The sequence below is a fragment of the Pelodiscus sinensis genome, chromosome 1 (genome assembly GCF_049634645.1).
Source record: "Pelodiscus sinensis isolate JC-2024 chromosome 1, ASM4963464v1, whole genome shotgun sequence".
In the NCBI taxonomy this organism is placed as follows: Eukaryota; Metazoa; Chordata; order Testudines; family Trionychidae; genus Pelodiscus; species Pelodiscus sinensis.
This window is the reverse complement of record NC_134711.1, coordinates 36,736,267-36,762,514: the sequence shown is the minus strand read 5'-3', so window position 1 is coordinate 36,762,514 and position 26,248 is coordinate 36,736,267. Positions and strand designations below refer to the sequence as shown.

Genomic DNA, 26,248 nt, shown 5'->3' with positions numbered 1-26,248 from the left:
CATTATATGCTCCTGTGTATTCATTACTTCCTTGTTTTATACAAGTAGCCCTGTGTTTTCATTTAATCCTCTTCCTGGTTGGTCGTTTGTTAACATTATGCTTCTAAAAATAGAATATAAAGATTTTGTAGTGATCAGAGTATCTGTGTTAGTTTCTTTGTTATTATTTAGTAGGTTTAGATTCCAACTCATATGACTTATATCTCTTTAGCTTTTGGCCCTATTATTTCACAACAGCTCTTTCTCAATGTCATCCATTGAGTAGGGTTTCTGGGTTTCCAGGTGAAGTATGATATAAACTCCACCTATATGCTAAAACTGATTAGTAGGGTATTCACCCATCCTTGATAGTTAGGTCCTGATTCTGTCTCCTTTTCGCATGTTGAGTAGTTGCCTGGTGTGTGAGTATTTATCTGGATGTTTTAAATAACAGTGAGGCATAATCAACGAGTAATCATGAAACAAATATGATTCCCCAGTTTCCCTTGCCCTTGAGTGATATTTACTTCTTTAAGCCTTCTTGGAGAGAGTGCCTTGCTGCATGCCATGAAAGTCAACCAGCACAGGACAGGGTGGATCTAGGATCAAGTGCATTCCTAATAAAAGAGACCAAGATGGAGAATATTCTGCACAAACCCTGTCACACTGAGATGAGTCTAGCTCAAATAGCCTCTGTAGATCATCTTTCAAGATCGAATTCATACTTTCCCTGGAAACCCAGAGGCAGACAATTTGGAGCATGAAAAGCTCTTAGCAGGACATTTGCTTAACAAGTGGACTGCCATGTTCTGCACAAACATTAGCTTCCCAATACATTTAAAGTGCAGCCACAAATAGAATCAGTAGGATTAAGTGCAGAATAAATTACCATTCCACATGAGAGAGAGAAGCAGAATCTTGCTCTTTAGGCCTAGTCTGAGGGTGCGTCTACACATCAACATGATTTCGGAATAACGGCTGTTATTCTGAAATAACAATGTGAGCGTCTGCGCAGCAATTCTGTTATTTCAAAATAAATTCAAAATAAGGGACAGATTATTCCGACTTCTGTAAACCTCATTACACGAAAAACAACGCCTCTTTCAAAATTGCTATTTTGAAATGGCTGTAGTGTGGATGCTCCACTGCTTCTATTTCGAAATAACTCCTCCCCAGGGCCATTCAAAGTAATTACTCCCTTGCATAGGCATGCGCACAGGGTGTGCCGAGTATGCCCAGGCACACCCTAATGTCTTGGGCTGGCTAGCAGCTGCTGGAGGAGGAGGGGGATTTGAGACAGGGTACCGCAGCCCGTCACTTTCCCTGTGGCCATCTACGGGGCACTTTGGGGAAAGAGACCACGCGTCCGCAGCGGAAGCAGCTGGGGCCGGACCAAAGACGTCAGCCCGAGCCATTTTTTCGCCCTGAGCCCCGCCCGGCACGGCAGCACGCGCGGTGCCCCTTCTGCCCCTGGGGCTGCAGCCCCAACCCCAGCTCTTGCCCCGTCCTCAGCCTCCGCCCCAGCCCCAGCCCCAGCCCCAGCCTGGCAGCAATGTGTGGTGCCCCTGGGGCTGTGGCCCTGGCCCTGGCCCCGCCCATCCTGGCAGCACTGCGTGGCACCCCTTCTGTGCCTGGGGGTGTCCCCACCCGGCCCTGCCTGGCCGCACCGTGCAGTACCCCTTTTGCACCCGGGGCTTTGTCCTTGGCCCTGCCTGGCCCTGCAGCACCGCGTAGTGCCCCTTAAAGTGAGGCACCCCAGGCTAGGGCCCAGCCGGCCTGTAGCTTGGGCTGGCTCTGACTCCTGTCCGGCAAGCTGGAAGGCAGAAGCTGGCTTAGCCTAAGGTAAGGGAAAGGGAAAGGGAGAGGGGGAAAATAGGCAGGGGTGGGAGAGGAAGAGGCCTGTGCTGAGGGGAGGGGGGGCAGGTCAGGAGAAGAAAGAGGAAAGCACCAAGGAACAGAATGGAGGAGAGACAAATGCCAGGGGGCCAAGTGGAGACAATGAGGAAAAGGGCAGGAGGGGAGGTGTCAGTGGGAGGGGGGACAGGGTTAGGGAGAGGAGAGAGGAAGGGCATAGGGGGTTTGAGAGGGAAGGGGAGGTGCTGGGAGAATGCTTGAAAGAAGGGGTGGGCATGAGGAAGGCGGGGATGGAGCAAGATATGTGAAGGCACAGGGGCATGAGGCGAACGGGGGCAGAGAGTGGTGAGAGGGTGGGCATCAGGGAAAAAGAGGGCAAAGGGGGAAGAGGAAGTGAGGAAGTGAGGGAAGGGGGAGCACCAGGAGGGTTCAGGGCGAAGGGAAGTTGCAGGTGACAGGGGATTCTGGGGGTGAAGCAGAAGGGAAAACACCTGCAGGGGAGGGACCAGCACCAGAGGAGAGAGGCAGAGCAGGTGTATAAAGGGAGGTGTTAGGAGATGGGATGAGGAGGGGTAGCTCACATGATCAGAGTGGGGCTACTGGAGGAGTGGGCACGGGGAGAGAGAAGGGCTGGTGGAGGGGGCAGGTCTTAGGAAGGCCTAGGGCAGTGAGAAGGGCTGAGTCAGGAGAGCAGAGGAGGGTGAAGGGTTGGGGGCAGCAGGCACGAGGGGAGCTGATGGAGCAAGGGGAGATTTGGCAGCAGAAGGAAAAGGTAGCGGTTTGTAAGATATTTATTAATAACAGTGGCACATCCAAAAAAGCCACATGAACTCAGTACTGGTGCACCACACAAAATTCATTCTGCTCATGGGAGGAAACTCTTAGAGGGAACACTTCCCCCAGCCTCTCTGCCCCTGAGTTAATGTCACACACATTGAGTTAATGCAACTGCAGGATAGTTGCATAAGGAGGGTTTGGTGGGGGCCAAACTAATTCCTATTGGTAGGAGTATGGTGGGAAAAGTCCTTGGGGGGGGGGGGTCACATGACACCTTTTACTTCTGGTCATGTGTCCATCTTGTCATGAGAGTGTTACCTCTAGAGGTGTGGCCAATGAGAGTCGGGGTGTGGCCAATGGGGGTCGGGGCATGCTTAACGGGTCAGGGGCATGGCTAATGGGGTCAAAGTGCATTTTTTGAAAATTCTTGGGGTGCACACCCTAATGAAATGTGCTGCGCACGCCTATGCTCCCATGTGCTTCCGGGGGCTGTAAATTGAGGTAGTGCATCCACATTAGTGGAGCCTTCCTTGGGCTAATTTCAAGGCTTCCCTGTAGTGTAGATGTGCTATTTCGAAATAAGCTATTACAGTGTATTTCTTCTGGAATAGCTTATTCTGAAATAAGTGTGCAGTGTAGACGTACCCTGATATTTTAGTTCTTATGTTGTGAAAGGGGCAACTCTTTGCTATGACACCCAGGAACAGTCCTGGTAAGGAGCTGTACTTCAAAAAGTTGCACTCCCTTCATTGTTGCTGGGTGGAAGTAATTTACTACAGGTCTTCACAGAATGTAGATTACTTCCCCCATCACGCTGGTTTCACCTCTTCGCTGTCCATTTGCACGTAGTGTGGAGTAGCAGTCCTGCTCAGCCTATTGGGTAACCCTACTTCTGGATCAACGCATCTAGCAAGCCACATGTTATGTACCCTTCTATTTCCCTGCACAGCAACATAAAAGGAAGTAGCAATCTTGTTCTTAATAATCTGAATAGTGTTTAGTATGTAAAAGCACTTCAGGGGGAAAACAAATCCAATTTACCAGAAGAAAGGATTGTAGTAGTAAGCAATAGTTCAAAGACTATATACGTTAGGTGATACTTCTCCTTGTTAAAGGGAGCAGAAGACATATAATATTGAACCATTAATAGCGTATGCATGTGCTGTACAAATTTCCTTGTATAGCTTTGCCAGTGCATCTCAGCCCTGACATGCAGCATCCCTGGTATTTGTGTCAAGCAATTGCCAACTGTGCTTTGCCAAATTAGGTGTGGTTTTGGGATAAGCACCAGCAGAGTTGAGTAAGTCCAGCAAACTGATTTTCCTTGGTGAAATGCCTAGAGCACTGATCCATTTCACCATCTCTAACTTCCTGAATGTACTCTGTTTTTTTTCTCTGAAATCATCCACTGTTTAATAGACTTAATAATAATTTGTCTTAATACAGGTTTTAGGTTTTTTGGTTAATACAACTATAGGACAAGTATTAAAGTTTGCTTTCCATTCTGGGCTACAGTTTAAAGACCTGGATTTGATTCAATCTCAGTTTACAACTATTTGCAAACTTTGGCTTTATGATTAACATGCCTCAATCTACCGGTAACTGCTGGCGCAATACTAAATACACATCCAGAATTTGCCTAGGAAATGCTCTTAGTAACAGTGCTCTCACAGGTCAGTTAAAATCACAGAGGCAAAAAAATAGTTCTGCATTCGCAGCCTGAGTTGAAGAAAGAATTCCATTGATGTTAGTTGTTTTTGGGTTCAAAATAATCTGTAACAGCATGAGTGAAAACAACAGAATGTTTGGTTTCTACAAAGGCTGCACTGTACTGTATAGTAGTGCTTGCTGTTCATTTGTGTGGTACAGAGACCATTTCAACAACTAGATACCTTCCATATGAGACAATTTCAGTCATTCATTGTAGAAAGTGGCAATTTAAAATAGTCCATAATACTGTATTAAAGTGCAGTGGTATCAACAGCATGTAAGCAATGCTGAAGAAAATGTTGCTTAGACAGACTAGTTGTGCCTTTCAAATAGTTGAGCTGGTAAAAATTGTTGATGCTCCAGATATGGAGTGATGTTGATTTACATCAACTCCAGTTAAGAGCATTTTGGATGCATTTTGTGCATATTATTCTGTTTTGCCTGTCATCACTAGTGTCATGTTTCCTCAAATATCAACTAAAATGTTTAGAAAAGGAGGACAGAACATGCTGTCTCCCAGACAAACCTCCTTTCTGTCTGACACCAGCAATGATGTACCCAATACAAGGGGACAGATCATCCCTCCAAATCAGCATCACTCTACCTGAATTTAAGATATAGTGATGGTCACCAGTGTCCATTTTTGTATTCGTATCACAACATAATCATCATAAACTTACATTTCAGTGCACTGGAAAAGATACAAAGGGGAAAATATCCCTCCAGGGTGTGATGCCTGAAAGCAAAATTGCTTTGACTAGCATTTCATTTGGCTGAAAGTGCAACATAGCAAAGAAGTGCCATAGGTCTAATTACTGTACTATTACACTATTTCACAATCACACCTTCTCTTACACATGGCTGCAGTAGCATTTAGAAGGCAGCATTACGCTATATACAATACAGCAATGATGCAGGAGGATATGTAGTGGGGATCATGGGAGAATGGAACAGCCTCAGGATCATCATCACTCTCAACTCTGTAAGAGATTTATGTGGTGGTGTTTCTCATTTTTGGTTACAATATAAAGAATATCAATTGTAGCTGAGAAGTTTTGGGTAAAGCTCTGGGGAGAAAGGGAAAGCTTAAAGGTGTCCTTTGTGCTCCCCATATTCTAGGGCCACTGCACTTGGCCAACCTCTGTGCAAATTAGACTGGTGATGTAAAGCTACCCAAAAGTCTGTTAAGGAACTGGAAATTGACAGAATGCAGGTAAGCCTTTTTCCTTGGCCACTCCTCTTGCATTGACAGTCTGCAGAAGAGTTTTAACTGCTGTGGCGCTTCTATTCCACACAAAGATCTGCCAATATATTGAAAAGAGCTGGGTTCAGATCAATTGGTTTTAGGGCCGCTTTGTACCAGTGCAGAGGTTTACAACCTTTTTTCATTTGTGGATTTTTCTGGAAATATTAGACATAATTTGCAGATTGCCAAGAGTCCATGGACCTCAGGTTGAAAACCATCATACTGGTGAATCAACGTAAAATGACTAGAGAACAGCCCAAAACAAGCTCATTTAAAAAAAAAAAACCCAGTATTTTTAACAAGTTTCAAAATCTGCCTTTGACATACAGGCTCTGTCTAGACTGCAGCGGACGCGTTCTTTCGCCATCCCTGTCAACCTTATTATATGAGGAAGAAGGGATATGTAGAAAGAGGTTTTTCTGAAATTTACACGGTGACAAATTTCAGAAAAGACTCTGAAAGAAAAGTGGAAAAAGATGCACAAATTGAGGTTTGCAATTTGCATATCTTTTTCCGACTGTTCTTTGTAGTGTAGACATAGCCACACATAGCTGTCCCACTGACCTGAACTGGCTAAGAGCTTTATCATGCCACTCTCACTTGTAAGCTGAACACACCTATTGGCAAAAGAAAGCTTGTCAAATTTACATGAAAGTGATACCCAGCTCATTAGAGCTGTTTAGTCTCCTAACTTGCATAGATTTCAATAGGAGATAGGACCCTAAATGCCACTGAGGATTGGAGCCTTAGTGTGACTTTGACTGTTTGCAATTGTCACGTCAGAGGGCACATTCTACAGCTTCACCTCTTCTTCATTTGCCCCAAGTAATTGGGTGGTTAGAAGGAATGGGGGACATTTTGGTCTCTTCTTTTCTTTGCCAGTATCATTCAGAAGTAAACCACCAAAAAATCCATGCATTCTCCTGATTCTGCGTTGCCTTCTGCTCTCCCTCCCTCCTCACCACAAACAAAAGTGAAGGGTGTTAACATTTATTAACATAGCCTCAGTTGTCTGGGAACCTGATCTACTAGCTAAAAGGAATCTGTAGGCCCTACACCCTCTGTTCAAGACTCTGAATTTGGCCCTGTTTGTTCAGATAACCTCTAGCTATGACTGGACAATATTATGAATGGGGAAAACCCTAGAGAAACAGAAAAACCCCTAACTGTTTCTATATTGTGTATATATATTTTGCTTAGGCTCTTTGCCAAGACAATTATGAATCAGAGATTTTATAGGTATTAGAACACTATAAAGCACTGGTACTTCCTTTTTTTCAGAAAGTGTTTTGAAAGAGGAAGAATAATTTAGTTTAGCAGATTAATGTGGCTTTTTATTGGCCTCAGTTTAGATATTTCCTGAAAACAAAGACATAGCAAGTGAAAGAGGAACTTTGTTAATATATGTGAATTCTTCTTTGGCAAATGATCTCTATGACTCTTCGGAAAAATGCATATGATGGGGAAAAGCCCAGTTGCCATATAATGAAAAGAAAATCATGAATGAAAACAAGAAATTGTAAACAAACGTTCACTGTAACTGTCTGGTACTTGTGTAAATCTGTTTGATCAGCTAAGGATTTTCTGCAAGAACACCATGTCCGAGAAGCCCTGCTTCCGTTTCTGCTGCCCTATTGAAGTCAATGGTTTTCTGTGCAGGTGTCTGTCTGCATGGTTCTTATCACAGGTTCAGGGCTATAACACGCCTATCACTGTATAGTTTGTGTGATCTAGGCACCAACAGCAGAATATCTGAGGCATCTAAACCACTCTGAGGATAAAAATCTGCCCCTACTGAAGTTAATGGGATTTTTACTATTGACTTCAGTGGAGTCAGGATTTCACCAGGGAGATATTGCATCATAACCTTCTTAATAATCTTAGAAAGAAAGAAAGAAGAGCAGCCGAGGCCAACTCCTGTGGCTTGTAAAGCCACCCCCGTGTCCCCCAAAACGGGAGCTTGATGTGGCCAAAAAGCCTTTAAATGCGTTTTCTTAAAGGGGCAGAGCTTTTGTTTGTTTGTTTTGGTTTTTTGTTCGACCAAATGTGACCGAAGGGGCAAAAGGGAGTCCTTTTTTTTTTTTGCTCAACAACTCTGCCCCAGCTCTTTGTGCTGGGCCTACTGATATCCAGAATGGATTGGCCACCCCTGAGCTAGTGGATAATAGTGAACTATTTTAGTGATGGTGGAAATTATAGAATCCAAGGTATACATAACAGCAAAGCAGTTACCTGTCAATTGTAGGACCCATGTTAATGAAGCTAATTAAGTGGGAAGGATGTAACCCATTCATAGTGCTTAATGTGAAAATATGACTATCAAAGGCAGGGAAAATTATTAAATGTATAGTGTGTTAACCTGTTAACATCTTTATTCAGTTATTTTGACACTATCAACCTGGGCTTGAATAAGGATATTAACTGGCTAACATACCACAAAGGCAATTTCCCTTATCTGCAGCATGCTTTTACATAGTCAGGAAAATGTTCGATGAAATTGTAAGTGAAGCAGTAGGAACATCAGACATTTCTTCTGGACCTAAAGAGAAAAAAACAAAGAGACTGTGTAGATATAAAAGCCAATAAGAAGAAAAGTACAACTGGGTAAAAACTGTCAGTTACAATTCTGGTAAAGCTTTTGTACTTTGTGCCAGAGTGAATTCTCTGCTGGGCATGGAGGTGAAAGTAACCTGGGGCAGCCAATGAGCATAAGAAAAATACACTGACCAAAGGCATGACAAATATTAGCAAGTTCTTTATCTCCTCAAACATGGAAAGTGACTGAATTGCAACATGGGAAATTGCAACAGTTTACCGCCCAACTTAAACACAGCCTAAGTTACAACAGCATGGACTGTGCTAATAAGCTTGCCAGTGAAATGTTTCATATTTCAAATACTGAAAACAAATTGTGTTCCAGAGGAACCAGAGCGGAGCTATCAGTGACCATTATTTTAACTCCAAAGTCTGTGGGGGATTGTTTAGGGGATTAATTACCATGCCAATAGAAAAACATACGTATTTCTCTTAAGTACCCACCTGTGGAAGCAAAAAAACAGACTGACAGACCCAGACAAGTATCCAGGCATCAGCTTCTTCAAGAAAGGCCCAACAAACAAAAAAAACAAGAACACCACTAGTCATCACCTACAATCTCCAACTTAAACCCCTCCATCACATCATTAACAATCTACAACCTATCCTGGAAAACGATTCCCTACTCTCACAGGCCTTGGAAGACAGACTAATCCTTACTTACATAAAAACCTCTAACCTGAAACAAGTTCTTTCCAGCAACCATGCATCACACTTCAGACATACTCAGTGCCCACACCTGCAATAAACTCTGATGCCAATTCTGTCCACATATCTATATTAGTGACATCATCAGAGGACCTAACCACATAAGTTCATACAACTGCACATCCACTAATGTGATATATGGCATCAAGTGTCAACAATGCTTGCCATGTATATTGGCCAAACTGGACAGTCTCTACAACAAAGATTAATGGACACAAATCAGATATTCAAAATGGTATATTCGTTATTCAATAGAAACCTGTTGGAAAACATTTTAACTTGCCTGGGCACTCGTTAATGGATTTAAAGGTGGCTATTCTCTTACAAAGTAATTTCAGGAATCAACTAAAGAGAGAGTCTGTAGAACTGGCCTTCATATGCAAATTTGACACTTCATGACTTGAACAAAGACATGAACTGGATGGGCCATTATATTCAATACCCAAATGACATGAAGAGCTAAGTATCGGGCACTTTCAGTCCACTCTATTAGCCTCATTTAGCATGGATCTTTTAATTGATAGTTTTTCCCTCTTCCCCTTTCTTCACTTTTTCTGCTTTTTATTTGAAGCTTCATGCCTCTTGCTCCATATTTGTCATCTGAAGAAGTGTGTTGTGCCCACGAAAGCTCATGATACTATGTAAATATATTTTTGCTTAGTCTCTAAGGTGCTGTAGGACCATATTTTTACTTTTTTTTAGTTACAGACAAACAGGGCTACCCCCTGAATATTTCTCTGTAGCAATCAAGCCTCAAATGAGGGGAACAGGAAGATATTTCCAATATTTCACTGTATCAGGCAGCATTCAGTACAAATTTGCTTGATTTTTATGAAGACAGTGATGAATTTGCAAAAGGTTTTCATTATGCTATGATGAACTGCCAAGAGAAACACCATCTTAACATTAATTGTCTTGCTGCATACTCTGTTGATAATGCCAATGTGAACTATAGCAAACACAAATTGGTGTATAAGTTGTTATGTACTAAAAATGACAGCATTATAATGCAAAATGCCCTGTACCCACAGTGCACAATACTTGCAAACATGCAGGTGGTCAGCTGTTGGTTGATATAGAAATGACTTTGTTGAAAATTTACAGCCATTTTTCTGTGTTCGCAATATGAGGAAAAGAACTCTGACTTTTTTGAGTTTGTTGATATTGAATAGACATTGTGTAGGTAGGAAGGGACAAGTTGCTTTCAGCTTCATGGGATTATGTGGGGGCAGAAGAGCTCTGCAAAGACATGGGCCCGGTCATCCCCTCCCTGCAGTTGGTTGCAAATCTTGTTCCTTTCTTCCCACAAAGTCCCACAAGGCTGCTGCTGGCCATATTTTGATGGGAACTGTGGCAGAAATCTGTGGAGGGCAGGTATGTGACCCGTTATTCCCTCTGCCCATGTGTTGCCTCAGAATGCAATGCTAGGTACAACGAGAGGTGGGTCTATCTGAGGGGCCCAGCCAAGCATGGAGGATGATGAGCACTGGGCAGGAAGGTTGGGCCAGTTCACCCCTCCGCTCCATGTGAGAGAGGTGTCTGGGAATAACCTCTCCCCATATATGTTCGGGGAGATAGGTTTGTGTGTGTCATCCCTGACAGTGTGAGCCCTGCAGCTTGAATGATAGCAAAGTACATAAAAAGAATCCAACTACAGAGTATTTCTTTCCAACAGGGGCTCAGTCAACTTGATGTTAATTTGAACTTTGGTATGATTGCTCACCTGAACACAAGTAATTTTACCTGGTATCCAGTATTCAGTGCAGGGAAATATGGTCACCCTTCTTTTATGCATGGGCTTAACATTAGATACATGGGTGTCATCAGTGGGGTCAATGGGCTAAACAGCATAAAGTTAAGCATACATTTTGCAGGATAGGAGCCATAATCCTAACTGAAGATTTGTGCAATTATTTTTTGCTGTGTTTTTTAAAAAATGAAATAAGATGTCTGAGCTTTGCCTGTAAATTTATCCTGCAATTCTGGTATTTATCCTGCAATGCTGGTTCATAGAATCATAGAATCACAGAATACTAGGACTGGAAGGGAAGGGACTGGAAGGGACCTCGAGAGGTTGTTGAGTCCAGTCCCCTGCCCTCATGGCAGGACCAAATACTGTCTAGACCATCCCTGATAGACATTTATCTAACCTACTCTTAAATATCTTCACAGATTTGCATGTATTTGGTTTCAAGATTTTTCTCTCTCCTGTGAAGTGGGTGTAAAATTCTACCAGATCAAAATTCTCTGTTCACATCAGCAGTAGCATTTAATATCTTCTTTGTACTGGCTTTTACCAGAAGAAAATGACTATACTAAGAGGACAGTAATAGAAAATGTCCCCACCCTCCATTGTTCTACTCACAAATCTTGCAATTACCCACTTGAGTAATCCCATTCATGGAATTAGGGCCTGAATACTTTTAAATAAAAGGGCAAGTCTTACAAATCTTGGAAATGATTAATCTGAATGTTTGACTTGTCATACACATAAATCCTCTTTGAAAATCATTTGATTACTATTAATCTGTCTCTCTATATAAAAAATGTTTTCCTGACAGGTGACAGAATGATGTCATCACACTCTCATGGTCTCCGGCCATGAAAATGAAAGCAACCAGAGAGAGGGGGGTTGGCAAACATAGAGAGTACAGGGCGCAGCCCAGTAGTATTATTAATTATTATTTCTATAGCTTCAAAAGTGTATGGAAGGCAGTTAGCATAAATAGGACCAGATCCCTGTACAATCAACTAGTAATGGAAGTACAAACAGTTCAATATATATTTTGACATAATAAATAGCATTGACAATTTTTCAATTGAGTGCTGTACAAAAACATAAAAATGACTATTGTGAATCAGACCAATGGTCCATCTAGCCAAAATCCTGAGCAAACAGGCAATAGTTCAGGCCTTTTGGATGTGGGAGTTATTGCTCATCCAGCCACAAGGATAGAGGAACATGGGTCCACTCTGCTTCACCATATCCCACCCCAGGGCCCTTTAAAGGATGGGTGATCCCATCACTAGGTTGGCTTAGAAGTGTTAGATTGCTGCTTTGGCTCCCAGCAACACAACAGGACCAATATTTTTTTTCCTTTGGCTGCTTTTTACTGTTATCTGGTTGGGTTTCTCTGTGGCCACTTGGGACCTGGTTCCCAGTCACCCTGCTGAGTACCTCATTCTCTACTTTGAGTTTCTCAGTTTCCAAGGCAGTGGCTGGCCTTGTTTCCAGGCTGGCTCAAGAGAGTCATCACTCACTATAGCTGGTTGTGGGCACCTGATTCAGCTTCCTGAGCAAGACGTTTGGCTCAAACTGAGCAACTTGGTCTTATACTTTCTGCCCTGCCCCTGTACTTTCTGTGAGGGGAAGAGGCTGGGTTAGCGGACCCCAACAGGATGAGTTAATTCCCCTTGTGTTGGTCTGAGGCTGCTCTACCTCATTGGAATGGATCTATCATCTGTGAATGTATCTTATTCTTTTTTGAACCCAGTTACGTTTTTAGCATTCCAGCATCCATAAGTTGAGTATGTGTTGCATGAAATACTTTGTTTTAACTCTGCTGCCTATTAGTGTATTGGGTGATCTATAATTCCTGTGTTATGTGAAAGGGCATAGTTTGATGGGATTGTTCTTATATATAAAAAGAACTTAGTACTCTGTATGTTTCCATTGTTGTGTTATTGAAGGTAAGTTGTGCTTCTGTTTAAAAAATTATTTATCTGATGCAGACTTTGTTAAACTATGTTTATATTTGCATGTATACTAAGTCTATAGCATCTTTTTTCTTCAAAGCAGTATTTTTAATAATTGTTATTTTTATTTGCAGGGGTTTCATTGTAAAAGCAAACCTTCCAGTAAGTATAAGACATTCCCATTTGTGTTATTCTTAAAATCTGAATAAAAAAAAAATCAGAACAGGTAATAAATCCACTCTGAAGGCCACATCAGGGCAGTATGATCATTTGATGTGGTATTTAAAACTAGCTTCACAGAATCTTTTCCTAAAGTAAAACATTAGGGTAATAGTTCTTATTGGCCACTGTCAGAGCACTGTATACTAGGCCAGATGAACTTTGGGTCTGATCCGGTGTGGTCATTCTTATGTTATATTCTTGAATTTTGTGCTTTATTGCTTTGCAATTTTCCTTACTTAGTACAATCATTGCTAGGATTTCCTCAGCCAGCCCACCCAAATGTGGCTGTTAGTACCTACAATCATTTCATAGTTTAACAACCTTTATAGTTAGAAAGTTTTTCCTAATATCTAAATTAAATCTACCTTTATTTCTTGCCCTACCTTCAGTTGACATGGAAAACAACTGATCCCTGTCCTCTTTATAACAACCATTAACATATTGGGAGATTTTTATCAGGTAGCTCCTCAGTCTTCTTTTCTCAAGCTCAGTTTTATTCAACATTTCCTCATAGCTCAAGTTTTCTAAACCTTTTATTATCTTGTTGCTCTCCTCTGGGCTCTTTCCAATTTGCCCACATCTTTCCTCAATTCTGGTACTCAGAATTGGACACAATACTGCAGTTTGGGCCTCACCAGTGCCATGTAGAATGGGACAATTGCTTTCTGTGTCTTATATATAATACTCTTGTTAACACAACCTGAACTCTTAGTGTACTTCTACACTACGGCGCTATTTCAGGATACTTCTAGTATCCTGAAATAGAGTATTCAACGACTTGACAGCGCACCTGTTATTTCAGAATAGCTTTAGAAATAAAGGGCTCACTATTCTGACGTCCCTGTAAACCTCATTCATAATCATAAGGATTAAGGGACATTTTGAAATAGCGGTTTATTTGTGTAGACAGTGCCAAGTTATGAAATAAGCTATTTTGAAATACACTCAAAATAAGCTACGCAATTTATTTAGAGCTATGGGTGCAGTGTAGGGATACCCCTATTAGCCTTTTTTGCAGCTACATCACATTGAGGACTCATATTGTGTGTGGTCCACTACAATCCCCAAATACTTTTCAGCAGTACAACCACTTAGACAACTATTCTTCATTTTGTAATAGTTCATTTGATTTTGCCTTCCTCAGTGAAGTAATTTTTACATGTCTTTATTGAATTTCTTCTTGTTGAATTCAGACTAATTTTCCAATTTATCAAGGTCATTTTAAATTTTAAATCTGTCTCCCAAAGTGCTTGCAACCCCTTCCACTTTGGAATCATCTGCAGATTTTATAAACATACTTCTTACTTCATTATCTAAGCCATTAATGAAAATATTGAATAATACTGGACTGAGGAAGGACTCACCACTGTGAGACCCCACAAAATATGCTCTCCCAATTTGACAGCAAACCATTGATAACTACTCTTTGAGGATAGTCTTTCAATCAGCTGTCCACTCCTCTTATAATAAATTAATCAAGACTATATTTCCCTATTTTGCTTATGAGAATGTCTTGAAGAACCAATCAAGGTATATCACATCTATTGTTTTCCCCATGCACTAGGTCAGTAATCCTTTCAAAGAAGGAAATTAAGATGGTCTGGCATGATTTGTTGTTGACCATTCTGACTATTCCTTAGAATCCTATTATTCTCCAGGTTCTTACAAATTGATTATTTGATTCATTGTTTAATAATTTGATCATGCGAAAATACTGCATCCTAGTTATTCTGGGCTGGTGTGTCAGAATATGAACAATCACAATGCTGTCCAAGAGAGATCTCTAGATTGTACAGCATTTTTTTTCCTAAATGAAGAGCTGCGATTAAAGCTGAATACCCTATAGGCTTCATATTGTTAAATATTAGGTAGCTCTGAAATTATGTGAGCTAAGGTAAAAGGGCTGATTTTCTACTCTTTTCCACTAGTTACGTTGGTATGTCTCCACTGAGTTCAATAGAGTTCCACAGGCATAAAATCAGCGTAAGCAAGTGGAGAATCTGGGTCGTAGAGTTTATGTATTGTGGTTGCATTTGATATATTCCCCTCTCCCTTTTATAGATCAAATTTGGAGCCAATGTGAGTGGGTATTGTGATGGTCCCCCCATGCTTTATGAAATTGACTTATGGACACAAATAAGCATAACTCAAAGATGCTTTGGACAAAACACCTCATGTAACCTATCAGTTTTAGTGTCTCAGTCTACTGGATCTGTATATCTTATTTTGGTGTTTGTTTCATTCTTGTATGCAGAGAAAGGGTATTTCGAAATAGGGCTGCAAATGTAGGCATTCGAAATTGCAAATCACGCCCGGGATTTAAATAGCCCATGTTTGATTTCATAGAATCATAGAATAATAGGACTGGAAGGGACCTCGAGAGGTCATCGAGTCCAGCCCCCAGCCCTCAAGGCAGGATCAAGCTCCGTCTACACCATCCCTGACAGATGTCTATCTAACCTGTTCTTAAATATCTCCAGAGAGGGAGATTCCACCACCTCCCTTGGCAATTTATTCCAATATTTGACCACCCTGACAGTTAGGAATTTTTTCCTAATGTCCAATCTAAACCTCCCCTGCTGCACTTTAAGCCCATTACTCCTTGTCCTGTCCTCAGAAACCAAGAGGAACAAATTTTCTCCTTCCTCCTTGTGACACCCTTTTAGATATTTGAAAACCGCTATCATGTCCCCCCTTAATCTTCTTTTTTCCAAACTAAACAAGCCCAGTTCATGAAGCCTGGCTTCATAGGTCATGTTCTCTAAACCTTTAATCATTCTTGTCGCTCTTCTCTGTACCCTTTCCAATTTCTCCACATCTTTCTTGAAATGTGGCGCCCAGAACTGGACACAGTACTCCAGCTGAGGCCTAACTAGTGCAGAGTAGAGCGGCAGAATGACTTCACGAGTTTTGCTTACAACACACCTGTTGATACAACCTAGAATCATATTTGCTTTTTTTGCAACAGCATCACACTGTTGGCTCATATTCAACTTGTGGTCCACTATGACCCCTAGATCCCTTTCCGCCATGCTCCTTCCTAGACAGTCGCTTCCCATCTTGTATGTATGGAACTGATTGTTCCTTCCTAAGTGGAGCACTTTGCATTTCTCTTTATTAAACCTCATCCTGTTTACCTCTGACCATTTCTCTAACTTGCTAAGGTCATTTTGAATTATGTCCCTATCCTCCAAAGAAGTTGCAACCCCACCCAGTTTGGTATCATCTGCAAACTTAATAAGCGTACTCTCTATCCCAATATCTACATCATTGATGAAGATATTGAACAGTACGGGTCCCAAAACAGACCCTTGAGGAACTCCACTTGTTATCCCTTTCCAGCAGGATTTAGAACCATTAACAACAACTCTCTGACTACGGTTATCCAGCCAATTATGCACCCACCTTATTGTGGCCCTATCTAAGTTATATTTGCCTAGTTTATCAATAAGAATATCATGCGAGACCGTATCAAATGCCTTACTAAAGTCTAGGTATATGACATCCACCGCTTCTCCCTTATCCACAAGGCTCGTTATCTTATCAAAGAAAGCTATCAGATTAGTTTGGCATGACTTGTTCTTCACAAACCCATGCTGGCTATTCCCTATCACTTTATTATCTTCCAAGTGTTTGCATATGATTTCCTTAATTACCTGCTCCATTATCTTCCCTGGGACAGACGTTAAACTGACCGGTCTGTAGTTTCCTGGGTTGTTCTTATTCCCCTTTTTATAGATGGGCACAGTATTTGCCCTTTTCCAGTCTTCTGGAATCTCCCCTGTCTGCCATGATTTTTCAAAGATCATAGCTAAAGGCTCAGATACCTCCTCTATCAGCTCCTTGAGTATCCTGGGATTTGCATCTTCCTGGCTGGGCACCATTTTTTGAAATTGACAAGCCCAGAATAACTGCCCGTGTCTACACGCAGCAGTGAAACGGGCATTCAAAATAAAGTCCTATTTTGAAATACCTGTTAAACCTCATTGCAGGAGGAATAACAGGTATTTCGAAAGAGGGCTTTATTTGGAATGCCCATTTCACTGCTGCATGTAGACGCAGGCAGTTATTCTGGGTTTGTCAATTTCAAAAAGTGGCGCCCAGCCGGAAAGATGCAAATCAAGTGCGGGATATTTAAATCCCGGGCTTGATTTGCAATTTCGAATGCCTACATTTGCAGCCCTATTCTGAAATAGGCTGCAAGTGTAGACATACCCTACGAGACATGGAGTATGGAATGGTTAATCGTTTTAAATGTGCAAATGAAATCCTTCAATAGGGTTTCCCACAATGTCTGGGTAATCACCTGTAAACAGCCACTTTTGTCCTTTAAATCTAGGCAGTGGTTGGACTTAGGATGTCATGTGATCTCCTGAATTGGTAGGGGCTGACCAGATATTTTCCACAGCAGGGAGAATGTAAAACATAATTCCCACCTGAAAGAGAGGCTATTTAAGATGCAAAGTTTTCAATTCTTTGTCTATGGCTGGCATGGCACTCCCAAGAAAATGAACCAGAGACCCCAGGGAGAAGGGACTTCCCTGGTTTGGAGGCTTAGCTGGAATAAGAACAGTTTTAGGGTGAGTTTGAATGTGTGTTAGATTTAGCTATGCGTTTTTTGTCATTTCAAATTTGTAATTCACTGTGCTCTGCCTATTTTTACTTTCATCCATTAAAATCCTACAGTTTGTACTTAATAAAATCACTTTTATTCACTATGCCTATCTCATAGAGCTGGAAGGGACCTTGAGAGGTCATCAAGTCCAGTCCACTGCCCTCATGGCAGGACCAAGTACCATCCCTGACAGATTTGCCCCAGATCCTTAAGTGGTCCCCCTCAAGGATCAAGCTCACAAGTCTGAGTTTAGTAGGCCAATGCTCAAACCACTGAGCTATCCCTCCCCCCATCAAGCTTAGTGTAAGTAATTGTTACTTGGGGGAGTAATCAGTGTGTACATCAGGTGTGGGCAAGAGGCTACCAGTGAGCAGCATCCAGCCCACCAAGCTTCTGGATCCAGCCTGTGGATGCTTTGCTGGGAACCTTAAGCACAGCACAGAGGCGGCTGCTTTAAATGTGGCTGCTCTATTCTGGGAGTGAGGAGGGAGGCTTTGCGCTCTGCCCCACCCCTTAGCAAAGTCTCTTAGCTCCCATTGGCCAGTTTCCAACCAACAGCAGCTAAGATATTTTGCTGGTGACAGGAGCAGCCAATGAAGCCTCCACTCCTCTCAACTCCTTCACCCTGCCAGAGCAGAGCCACATTCCTGCAGGGTTGCTGACTGGAAGCTGCCTAAGTAAACAACTCCCAGCTAGAGCCTGCCTCTGGCACCCCTGCTATCTTCCCTCCCCACAACTGCCTGTCATAGGCCACCACCCAAACTCTTTGTAACCCTTTGTTTTAGTGTCTATATTGCTCCTGGCCAGGGGTGGAGGGGCAGCGATCTCAGCTCTGTGATTCAGCTGAGGGAGACCAGCTAAACTAGCCTAGCAGGACAGGCTGGTGAGAAGTCCCAGAGAGTGAAGAGGTAAATGTTAGTGTCTTTGTCAGCACTCCAGGAAGCACCCCTAACAGTCTTCTGTGACTCTGTAACCGCCACTGGGTAGCTTTGAACCTGGGATCTCTGAAGCAGAGTATAGGAGCCTCTACCCTCTGAACTAAAAGCCAACTGCTGCCTAGACAATGCTGTAGAGGTCTCTTGGTCTTAACTGTTGCTGTAGTCTAGGTGCCACTGCATGGTAACCACACTAGGGCTATGTCTACACTCGCGGCTTCTTGCGCAAGAAAACGTCCACACTGCCATGTGTGAGCTGTGCTTTTGCGCAAGAGCGCCCATGGCAGTGTGGACGCTTTCTTGCGCAAGAAAGCTCTGATGGCCATTTTAGCCATAGGGCTTTCATGCGCAAGAAATCCCTGCTGAGCATCCACACTGCCCTCTTGCGCAAGAGCTCCTGTGCAAGAGGGCTTACACTTGTCAAAAAAGAGCACAGCTCTTGCGCAAGAAGCCCTCTCTTACCATGCCGTACTGTAAATTTACTTGCGCAAGAATGGGCAGGCAGTGTGGATGCTCTACAGATTCTTGCATAAGAACGGCTGTACTTGCGCAAGAAGCCGCGAGTGTAGACATAGCCTAGGTGTCTGGGTTACAACTGCACCCCGTCACAGGCTCTGTTCCTGTGAAAACAACAGAGAGGCACACATTTGCATTAGGTGTTAGTTTGGCCCCTCATAGATCCATGATGATGGGCTACCCCAACCAACAACAACTGCTCAACCTCCCTCTTAAAATGAGAACCCCACAGGTGCATGGAGATCAGGTAACAATGACTCTGAGTGCTAATATATCAGTGATTCCTTGCATCATTGGTAGGAAAATCATGTTCCCATGTCTTTTTCCCTCCACCCCACTTCCTTGTTATGGACATGGCTCACTTCCCATGGAGGTAAATAGGTATCCATCTGTGGAAGCTATTCTTGGTCATGAAGCCAGAGAGCACATTTTAGCCCTTAGCTTGTAAACTGTTTGGGGCAGGACCTTGTTTTTTATTTGTATGACTCATGCCATGCACCCCTATAATTCTTCAGAAATTATTAGTATTAATAATCATTGCATTGCTATGTCCTAACACGACAAAAATGTAGTGCATGTGGCAAAGACAATGTGTGACAATGGAGATTCCAGCAAATACCACCTAGCAACTCATTCAAACAACCGTTAATTGGGTATGTGTTAAAATTAATCCCTTCAGATCGGTGCCAAGTAATTACAGATCTATACCAAAGCCTCATTAATCAAATATTCTTCAACATGATTTCAAGACAACATCTTTTAGACAGAAAAGCATAATAAATATGGTGAAATCATACTCTGCTCATACAAATCCTGGATAATCATGCTTAATGTGGTGGGGCTTGGGAGTTTGGAGGGTTGGACAGGTGGCAAAGAGCTGCTGAAGCACATCAAGTTGCTTGGGATTTTGGGGCCACAGGACTGCCACTCAACTACTCTTGACTTTCCATAATAGACTCACATACGATTGGCATGGAGACCCAAGCAATGACGTGTAGGGGATGCACAACTCTCAGAAGGAAATGATAAATATGGCCCTTTTTTCATTACTTTTTGTGAGCTTCATGGTCTGAAGGGCACAAAAAATGAGATGTTTCTTCATGAATAGAAAGGCAATGGTGCCCCCTCCTGTAAAAACAACATTTAGTAGCAGCCCAGATAGTCCACCAGCCCCCATAGAATTAAATAGTCAATCCAAGAATGGCTCTGATCACAGAACAATGAATTAAATGGTTGTGAGAGAGCCTAAAAGCACTGACGGTACAGCCATGTTTGGTGACTACAGTTGTAAGTAGAGACTCCTTTTCCTCTCCTGAGTTGGCCAATTTGTCACTTAACTGTGACTGGTGGATATTTCCTTCTGAAACTGCCACACCACCAAAATGCCCAAGCAATTTTTGCTCTTCAGGACTTTGCTGTTCTGTCTCACATGATTCCTCTCATAGAAACATTGGGGTGAAATCCAGGAGCCATTGTAGTCATTGCATATTTCCTATTGACTTCAATAGGCCCAGGATTTTACCTTTGGATTTTTTTTGGATGTGTTTGTGATCAATGCCATATGCCCAGTTGGATTTATATATATGTATATTTTTGATATTCACAGCTGGTATTTTTAACAGTTTCTGCCGTGATGCTCCTGCCTCTTTATCTTCTACTGTACTGAAAAGCATGAAGCTCTCAACAATGATGAAGTGTGTACAGGGAAACCAATGTTCTCTTCACTTAAGCATTAAAGGGACACTGCATCTTGATGGTAGGCTAGTAGTTTTGTTACTGAACCATTTTGGTTTTGTCTGTTTGTTTATGGTCCTTCGGCTAGATTTTGTTCCATATTGCAGCGTTCAAATCCAAGCTGAGTTGAATTAATGATACCAGCAAGATTGTGTGGAAAAACATGTGTACTGCTTTCCTTAAATCCCAAAGTGAAATCCTGGCCCTATGAAAATCAATAGGAATTTTGCCATTGACTTCAGTGGAACAAGGATTGCACCCCATAAATTACAATTAATACTTTCCCTTCTTCCACTAAAGTCTTGAGCCCATAGCTGCCTTTCTATAGATGTATCTTTATGCCTGTCTGACGCCCTATTGTCTTCATGATGACTTAACAGTCTACCCCAGAGTTTCTCAATGTGGTCCGGGCTGCTGCTTCCCATGGCTTCCCTTGGCTGCAAACAGCAAACTAGAGCAATTGGGAGCCATGAGGCTCCATGGCTACGGAGCCGGTAAGTAAACAAACTGGAGCGGCCCGTTAGCAGCTTTCTCCGAGTTGGCCTGCAGCCTACTTTGAGAAACACTGGATTAGCAGAATTGGTGTTTTAATCTCTAACAATTATTATAAATTATGAAAATAAGGGCATAGATATGTATAACCTTATTTTGACACTGAGATAAATCTCCGAAACTTGTGCATAGAAGGAAACCCTATGAATGCACTGCATGTTTTGCAGTTTAGTTTTTTCTTTATTAGGATGTTAACACTATAAACGTTTAAAAATATATTTTAAAATTATTTTCAGAAAATATTCGTGGTCTGGAAATTTGTTTTCTATCTGTGGACACGCAGCAATCTCAGTGTGTGAGCGTGAGGTTTTCTAGAAAAACAAACAAGAAGCTTGGTAGAAGGAAGGTAGGCTTCCTCTTTTTAATTTGCTTAGCATAAAAATATTGTGAGCCTTTATAGGAAAAAAAAAACAAGAATACATTTAATGCCTCTCTTTTCTTCATCACACCCTGACTTTGCCAAAATATGTACATGATGATTGTACATTTATTATGTTACCTAAAAACTTGTTGATAGAAAAATATGACTCAGATTGCATCACTTCTTTATACCATCCAGACTCCCTTCTTCCCACCTTTAATACTTGCTTCATCGATCATTTTGCAAGAGATACTTCACTTTACAGAGCCTAGTTTTCAAACGAGCCTCAACATGATCTTTCGTTTTGTACCTGTGTGTGCTGTTTTGAACCTGAAAATGCTTATGGAACATGTTCACTTAGAGATCTATGCATTAGATGGTTGGTGTTATTAATTTCACACTGCAAAATAAATTGCAGGGCCATCCTGAACCCAGAGTTAGTACCTTTTAAAAATCTGACCTACTATGTGAAAAATAAGAGGATTTTTTGTTTTTAATGACTGGTAGATGTTAGGTTTTATTAACATCAGAAGCATGTTATTTTTTGTGCTTGTGTACATATTGTGAAAGGACCATAATGCCTTATGACATGTGAACTGAAGTCTCTTTAATAAAAATAGTGTTTTGCCTCTATCTATTCTAATATTATTCTGTGATCAAACATGCCCTAGTGCAGCATTCAGCAACAGCCTGTAACATTGAAATTGAGGTAAATTTTGTGTGCGCTACCCAACAGCTTCTCTTGGCTTATATCCAGTAACTAGCACTAGTGACCTCAGATGATCCTTACTTCCCTCAATTCCATACTGCAGACTGAAAATGAATGACTCCTGCATGAAATTTATGCAATTATTGTAAAAATTTACCTCTAATATACATGCAAGAGAGTCTTAAAACTGACAAACTACTGATGATCTTTTAGAGACCTCTGCTAGAAAGGTCAGACTTTGGAATTTGTTCTGCCATCCACGACTTGTACCAGATCTGTGTATCCAATATCAAAATCTAGCTCCATTTGGATTAGAAATTATGAAACTCTTAGAAATCCTTTCTGAAAATAATAGCTGTGGGGTTTTTAAATATTCTTCTCAATTATATGATCTCTTGGGCTATATAGTGGTGTTGTAAAAGAAGCCAGTGTGAACAAAGTGACTCATTGCTTAGCCTTATGTTATCTTGTATCTTATGTGTTCTACAAGTTATAGAAAACCTTGATTTTAAATGTATGTTTTAAACAGGTTCACGTGCAGTTTAATTGCTTTGAAGTCAATGTAGCACAACACATCTATGTGACAATGAAAACAATACCAAATTACTGTGAAGTCAAGTTGAGTCAGGAATACTATGTTGAAGGTAGGAAATGATCTTTAAAGTGATGTTTCAGAAAAATAGCAGTGAATAGGACCAGATCTTCTGCTGTTACATGTCAGCTTAGTCATATCTGAGTCAATGTGACTGGGATGATTTACACCAGCTGAGGATACATTTGGTTGTACATCTTAATTATTTTGTTAAATATATGCAAAGCAGAGGCTCAAAGTTCACAAGCAAAAGTGTGCGTGTGAAGCTGCAACCACAAAAGAATCTTCAAGAACTGCTATTGTGCTAGTAAAATGTCTCTGAATGTGCAGTTATCCCACAACAGATTTAGTCCTAAGGGGGCTGTTACACAACTGCTCTGCACGTAGACCTGGGCCTCTGGTACCTTTTGATAGTTCAGCTCCAAGAATGATTTTCGTATTTTACATGTAAACAATTTCCTACCAACTATGTTCAAAGATTAGAATAAGCACTTTTGGGAGATTTTACAAAGAAATTAAGAAGACATGCACACGGCTTTCTAGGAAAGCTTTCTGTTTTCAATTAATGTTATAATCTACTACTTGTTTCTGTGTACATATATATTTAGTGACAGTTCCAAACTATTTAAAGCACAGTGTATGTACTTGACAATAAGACTGGTCAGATGACATATCACCATAGTGCGTGAATGCCCATACGTCAGCCCTTCCCTGCCCAGGTGCTCCCCCACCTTGTTGCCTCCCTCTTCTCTTGGCTCACCCGTTCCAGCCATATCCCTGAACCCAAATGTAGCAAATGACATTTGGAAAAAAATACTCTTCTAAAATTTCTTTATAAAGAAAATGTAGCATGTTGTCTACTGCATGCCAGAATGTGCAGACTGGAGGTGCCAAAGGTATCTAATTAAAAGCACTAAATTTGGGAATAAAAACATGTCAGTTGCGGGTTTTTTGACATACCCTGGTTTGTCAGAGATTTATTTGCAAAAACTTTGTAGTAAGGGCAAGTTAGTTGTCCTACTGAATACAGGCTGAATTGCCTCTTATACCCGCTTCCCAGGCATTTCAGATTTTAATATATTCTGTTCCATGTTGCCTTAAATATATAACTTTATGATGTTTAATAAACATTTCAACTTCAGTTGCATTACCTCACTTTTTATTGCATGAAAAACAAACTGTGTGAACATAAATGAAAAAAAAAAAGGCTTTTAGAAAGCCCAATTTGATACCACATTACATGGAACAAGGAACAAAGAAATATATTGGAAAATTGCTCCTTGGATTATATGGGAAAAAGAAAACAAAATACTACTCTAATATTGATTTAGCCAAAAAAGCTGAATCTAGAAATCAACCTTGGAGATGTACAGAGCTAGCTAAGTACATGTTTATATCAGTTCTTATAGCTAATTTCTGATCACGTGTCATCTGCCAGGGCGTATATTGACCTTTATGTCTGGCAAACTTCCTAGGAAATAAATAATGTATTTCTTATAACTGTAAATGTAAGAGGAAATCAGCATGAAAAATGATCACAAACATTCACTACATCAGATAAATTGAGTTGGGAAACTACTGTTGTTTCTTTCAAGGAAGGAATGACACATTAATTGCTGGTTACAATGGCTAAAGAAATGTGGTATAACAGCCCTGATGGAAAATTTATTTCAGGTTCCCATGATCATTTGTAGTCGGAAAAGGCCAAAACTGGGAAGGTAGCTTCCTTAGTGCACAGCTAGTGTGAAGTAATCAGTGTGTGAAAAGGAAGGAAGCATTTGCTGTATGCCATTATCTATTATGACTTCATAGTAGACATATAAGTTCTGCCTTCACAAACAAACAAACAAACAAACAAACACACAAACAGAACAGGGGCACGATCCTCAAGTGCACTAGAGCGATTTCCTTTTAGGAGGTACCCAGAAATACGGTGATGAAAGCCCTATGAATCCAGATTGATAGACTTTTAATAGGTAGAGCCCTGCAAATCCACAGATATGCGTTTTATATCTGTGGGTATCTTTATCCATGGATGTGGATGCAGATACCTGCAGCTCATTTTGCGGATAGCGATACAGATATGGATGCAAATTTTGTATCTAAACCCCTGAAAATTTGCACATATCTGCTTTGATAAGTGGTATCTGCATCTACAGATGTCAATGTGGATATCTGCAGCTCATTTTTGTGGATACAGATGTGGATGTGGATAGAAATTATGAATCCACGCAGGGCTCTACTTAAAGGTGTATAGTTATTTCAACACTGCTGAAGTTTCTTTTTCCATGTTTTGCAGATTGCAGGAACAATGATGTGGGAAAACATATTCCAGTCTGTTTTGGTGAGGTGCACATAATTGGATCTAGAACATGTGAATCACTGTCATTGTGCTTGTATAATTGCATATAGTCAAGCAATGCAACATGGCTCAATAATTTACAGATGCCAAGTATTCCAGTGGACCATTGCTTGTTATATTGCTATACTTGTATATTTATAATATTTTCTGCAGTTCCAACTATTGTCAACAGAAATTATAGTGTTAGTAGAGCAGGGGGTATTCTGCTACATGTAAGGGTTTGGGCATATTGATTTGGAAACTGTAGATAACAGATAAAAAGTGGGGTTGACACTCTGTTTAATATTAAATCTTAAACATTCAGGGTGTGTCTAGACTACATGGCTCCGTCGACGGAGCCATGTGATGAGTTTACTAGGCATAGCAAAATGAAGCGGTGATTTAAATAATCACGCTCTATTTACATCAAAATGGCTGCCACGCTGTGCTGACGATCAGCTGATCCGGCACAGCGGGGCAGTATAGACGCACCGCGGTCGACAAGGGAAGCCTTTGTTGACCGCTCAGGTATGCCTCGTGAAACACCCTCAGTTTGGCCTCCAGGAATAGGTACCAGGGACCTCTGCTGCAGCCTTTAATTTGCATGGGAGTATTTCTACTTATATCACTCAAATTTATACTGATGATTGCTGGAGGTCACACGTGTGTATGGACTATAGGAAAGGTCTCTTTCTCCTTAAAGGGACATGGCCCATTTAAAATATCATGGTGAATATTTTTCTACTACTGTTGTTGCAAGCAACATTTAGGATGGCTATAACTGGAAGAGGTTAGGGGAAATCCAGCATTTTTCTCTGAATTTTTTTCAGTTTAAACATCCGAGAGAACTATGTATATAGCTAGGATCACAATGTCCTCTACATTGTCAATCAGTCAGTTTCTACTGTTGTTGGGGTGGGTCTTTCACACAACAGCAGGGAAGAGAAACACATTTTAAAAAGTAAGCACCTGCAATTCCCCATAAAGTTTTAAGGTAGAGCCACACAACAATGAAGTTCTCACATATTTATCTACTACAGTTAGTATATTAAATTGTTCTATACTTTCAACTTGGTTAATGCATGTTCATAAAATAATGATTCCCC

General features: G+C 41.2%; 1 protein-coding gene across 4 annotated transcripts in view; it reads left to right on the top strand.

Moving 5' to 3' along the window:
- IL17REL (interleukin 17 receptor E like) overlaps positions 1-26,248 on the top strand; it is a 66,178-nt gene that overhangs the window by 10,196 nt on the left and 29,734 nt on the right. For 2 of the 4 annotated variants that reach the window (XM_075927972.1, XM_006122631.4), the window contains exons 2-6: positions 12,700-12,727; positions 20,460-20,609; positions 21,376-21,485; positions 22,739-22,853; positions 25,101-25,145. In XM_075927972.1, the coding sequence (XP_075784087.1) occupies positions 12,700-12,727; positions 20,460-20,609; positions 21,376-21,485; positions 22,739-22,853; positions 25,101-25,145 (448 nt within the window). Of the gene's footprint in view, positions 1-5,439; positions 5,534-12,699; positions 12,728-20,459; positions 20,610-21,375; positions 21,486-22,738; positions 22,854-25,100; positions 25,146-26,248 lie in introns of all 4 variants that reach the window. The other 2 variants (XM_014573403.3, XM_025184421.2) reach the window with 2 other exon arrangements.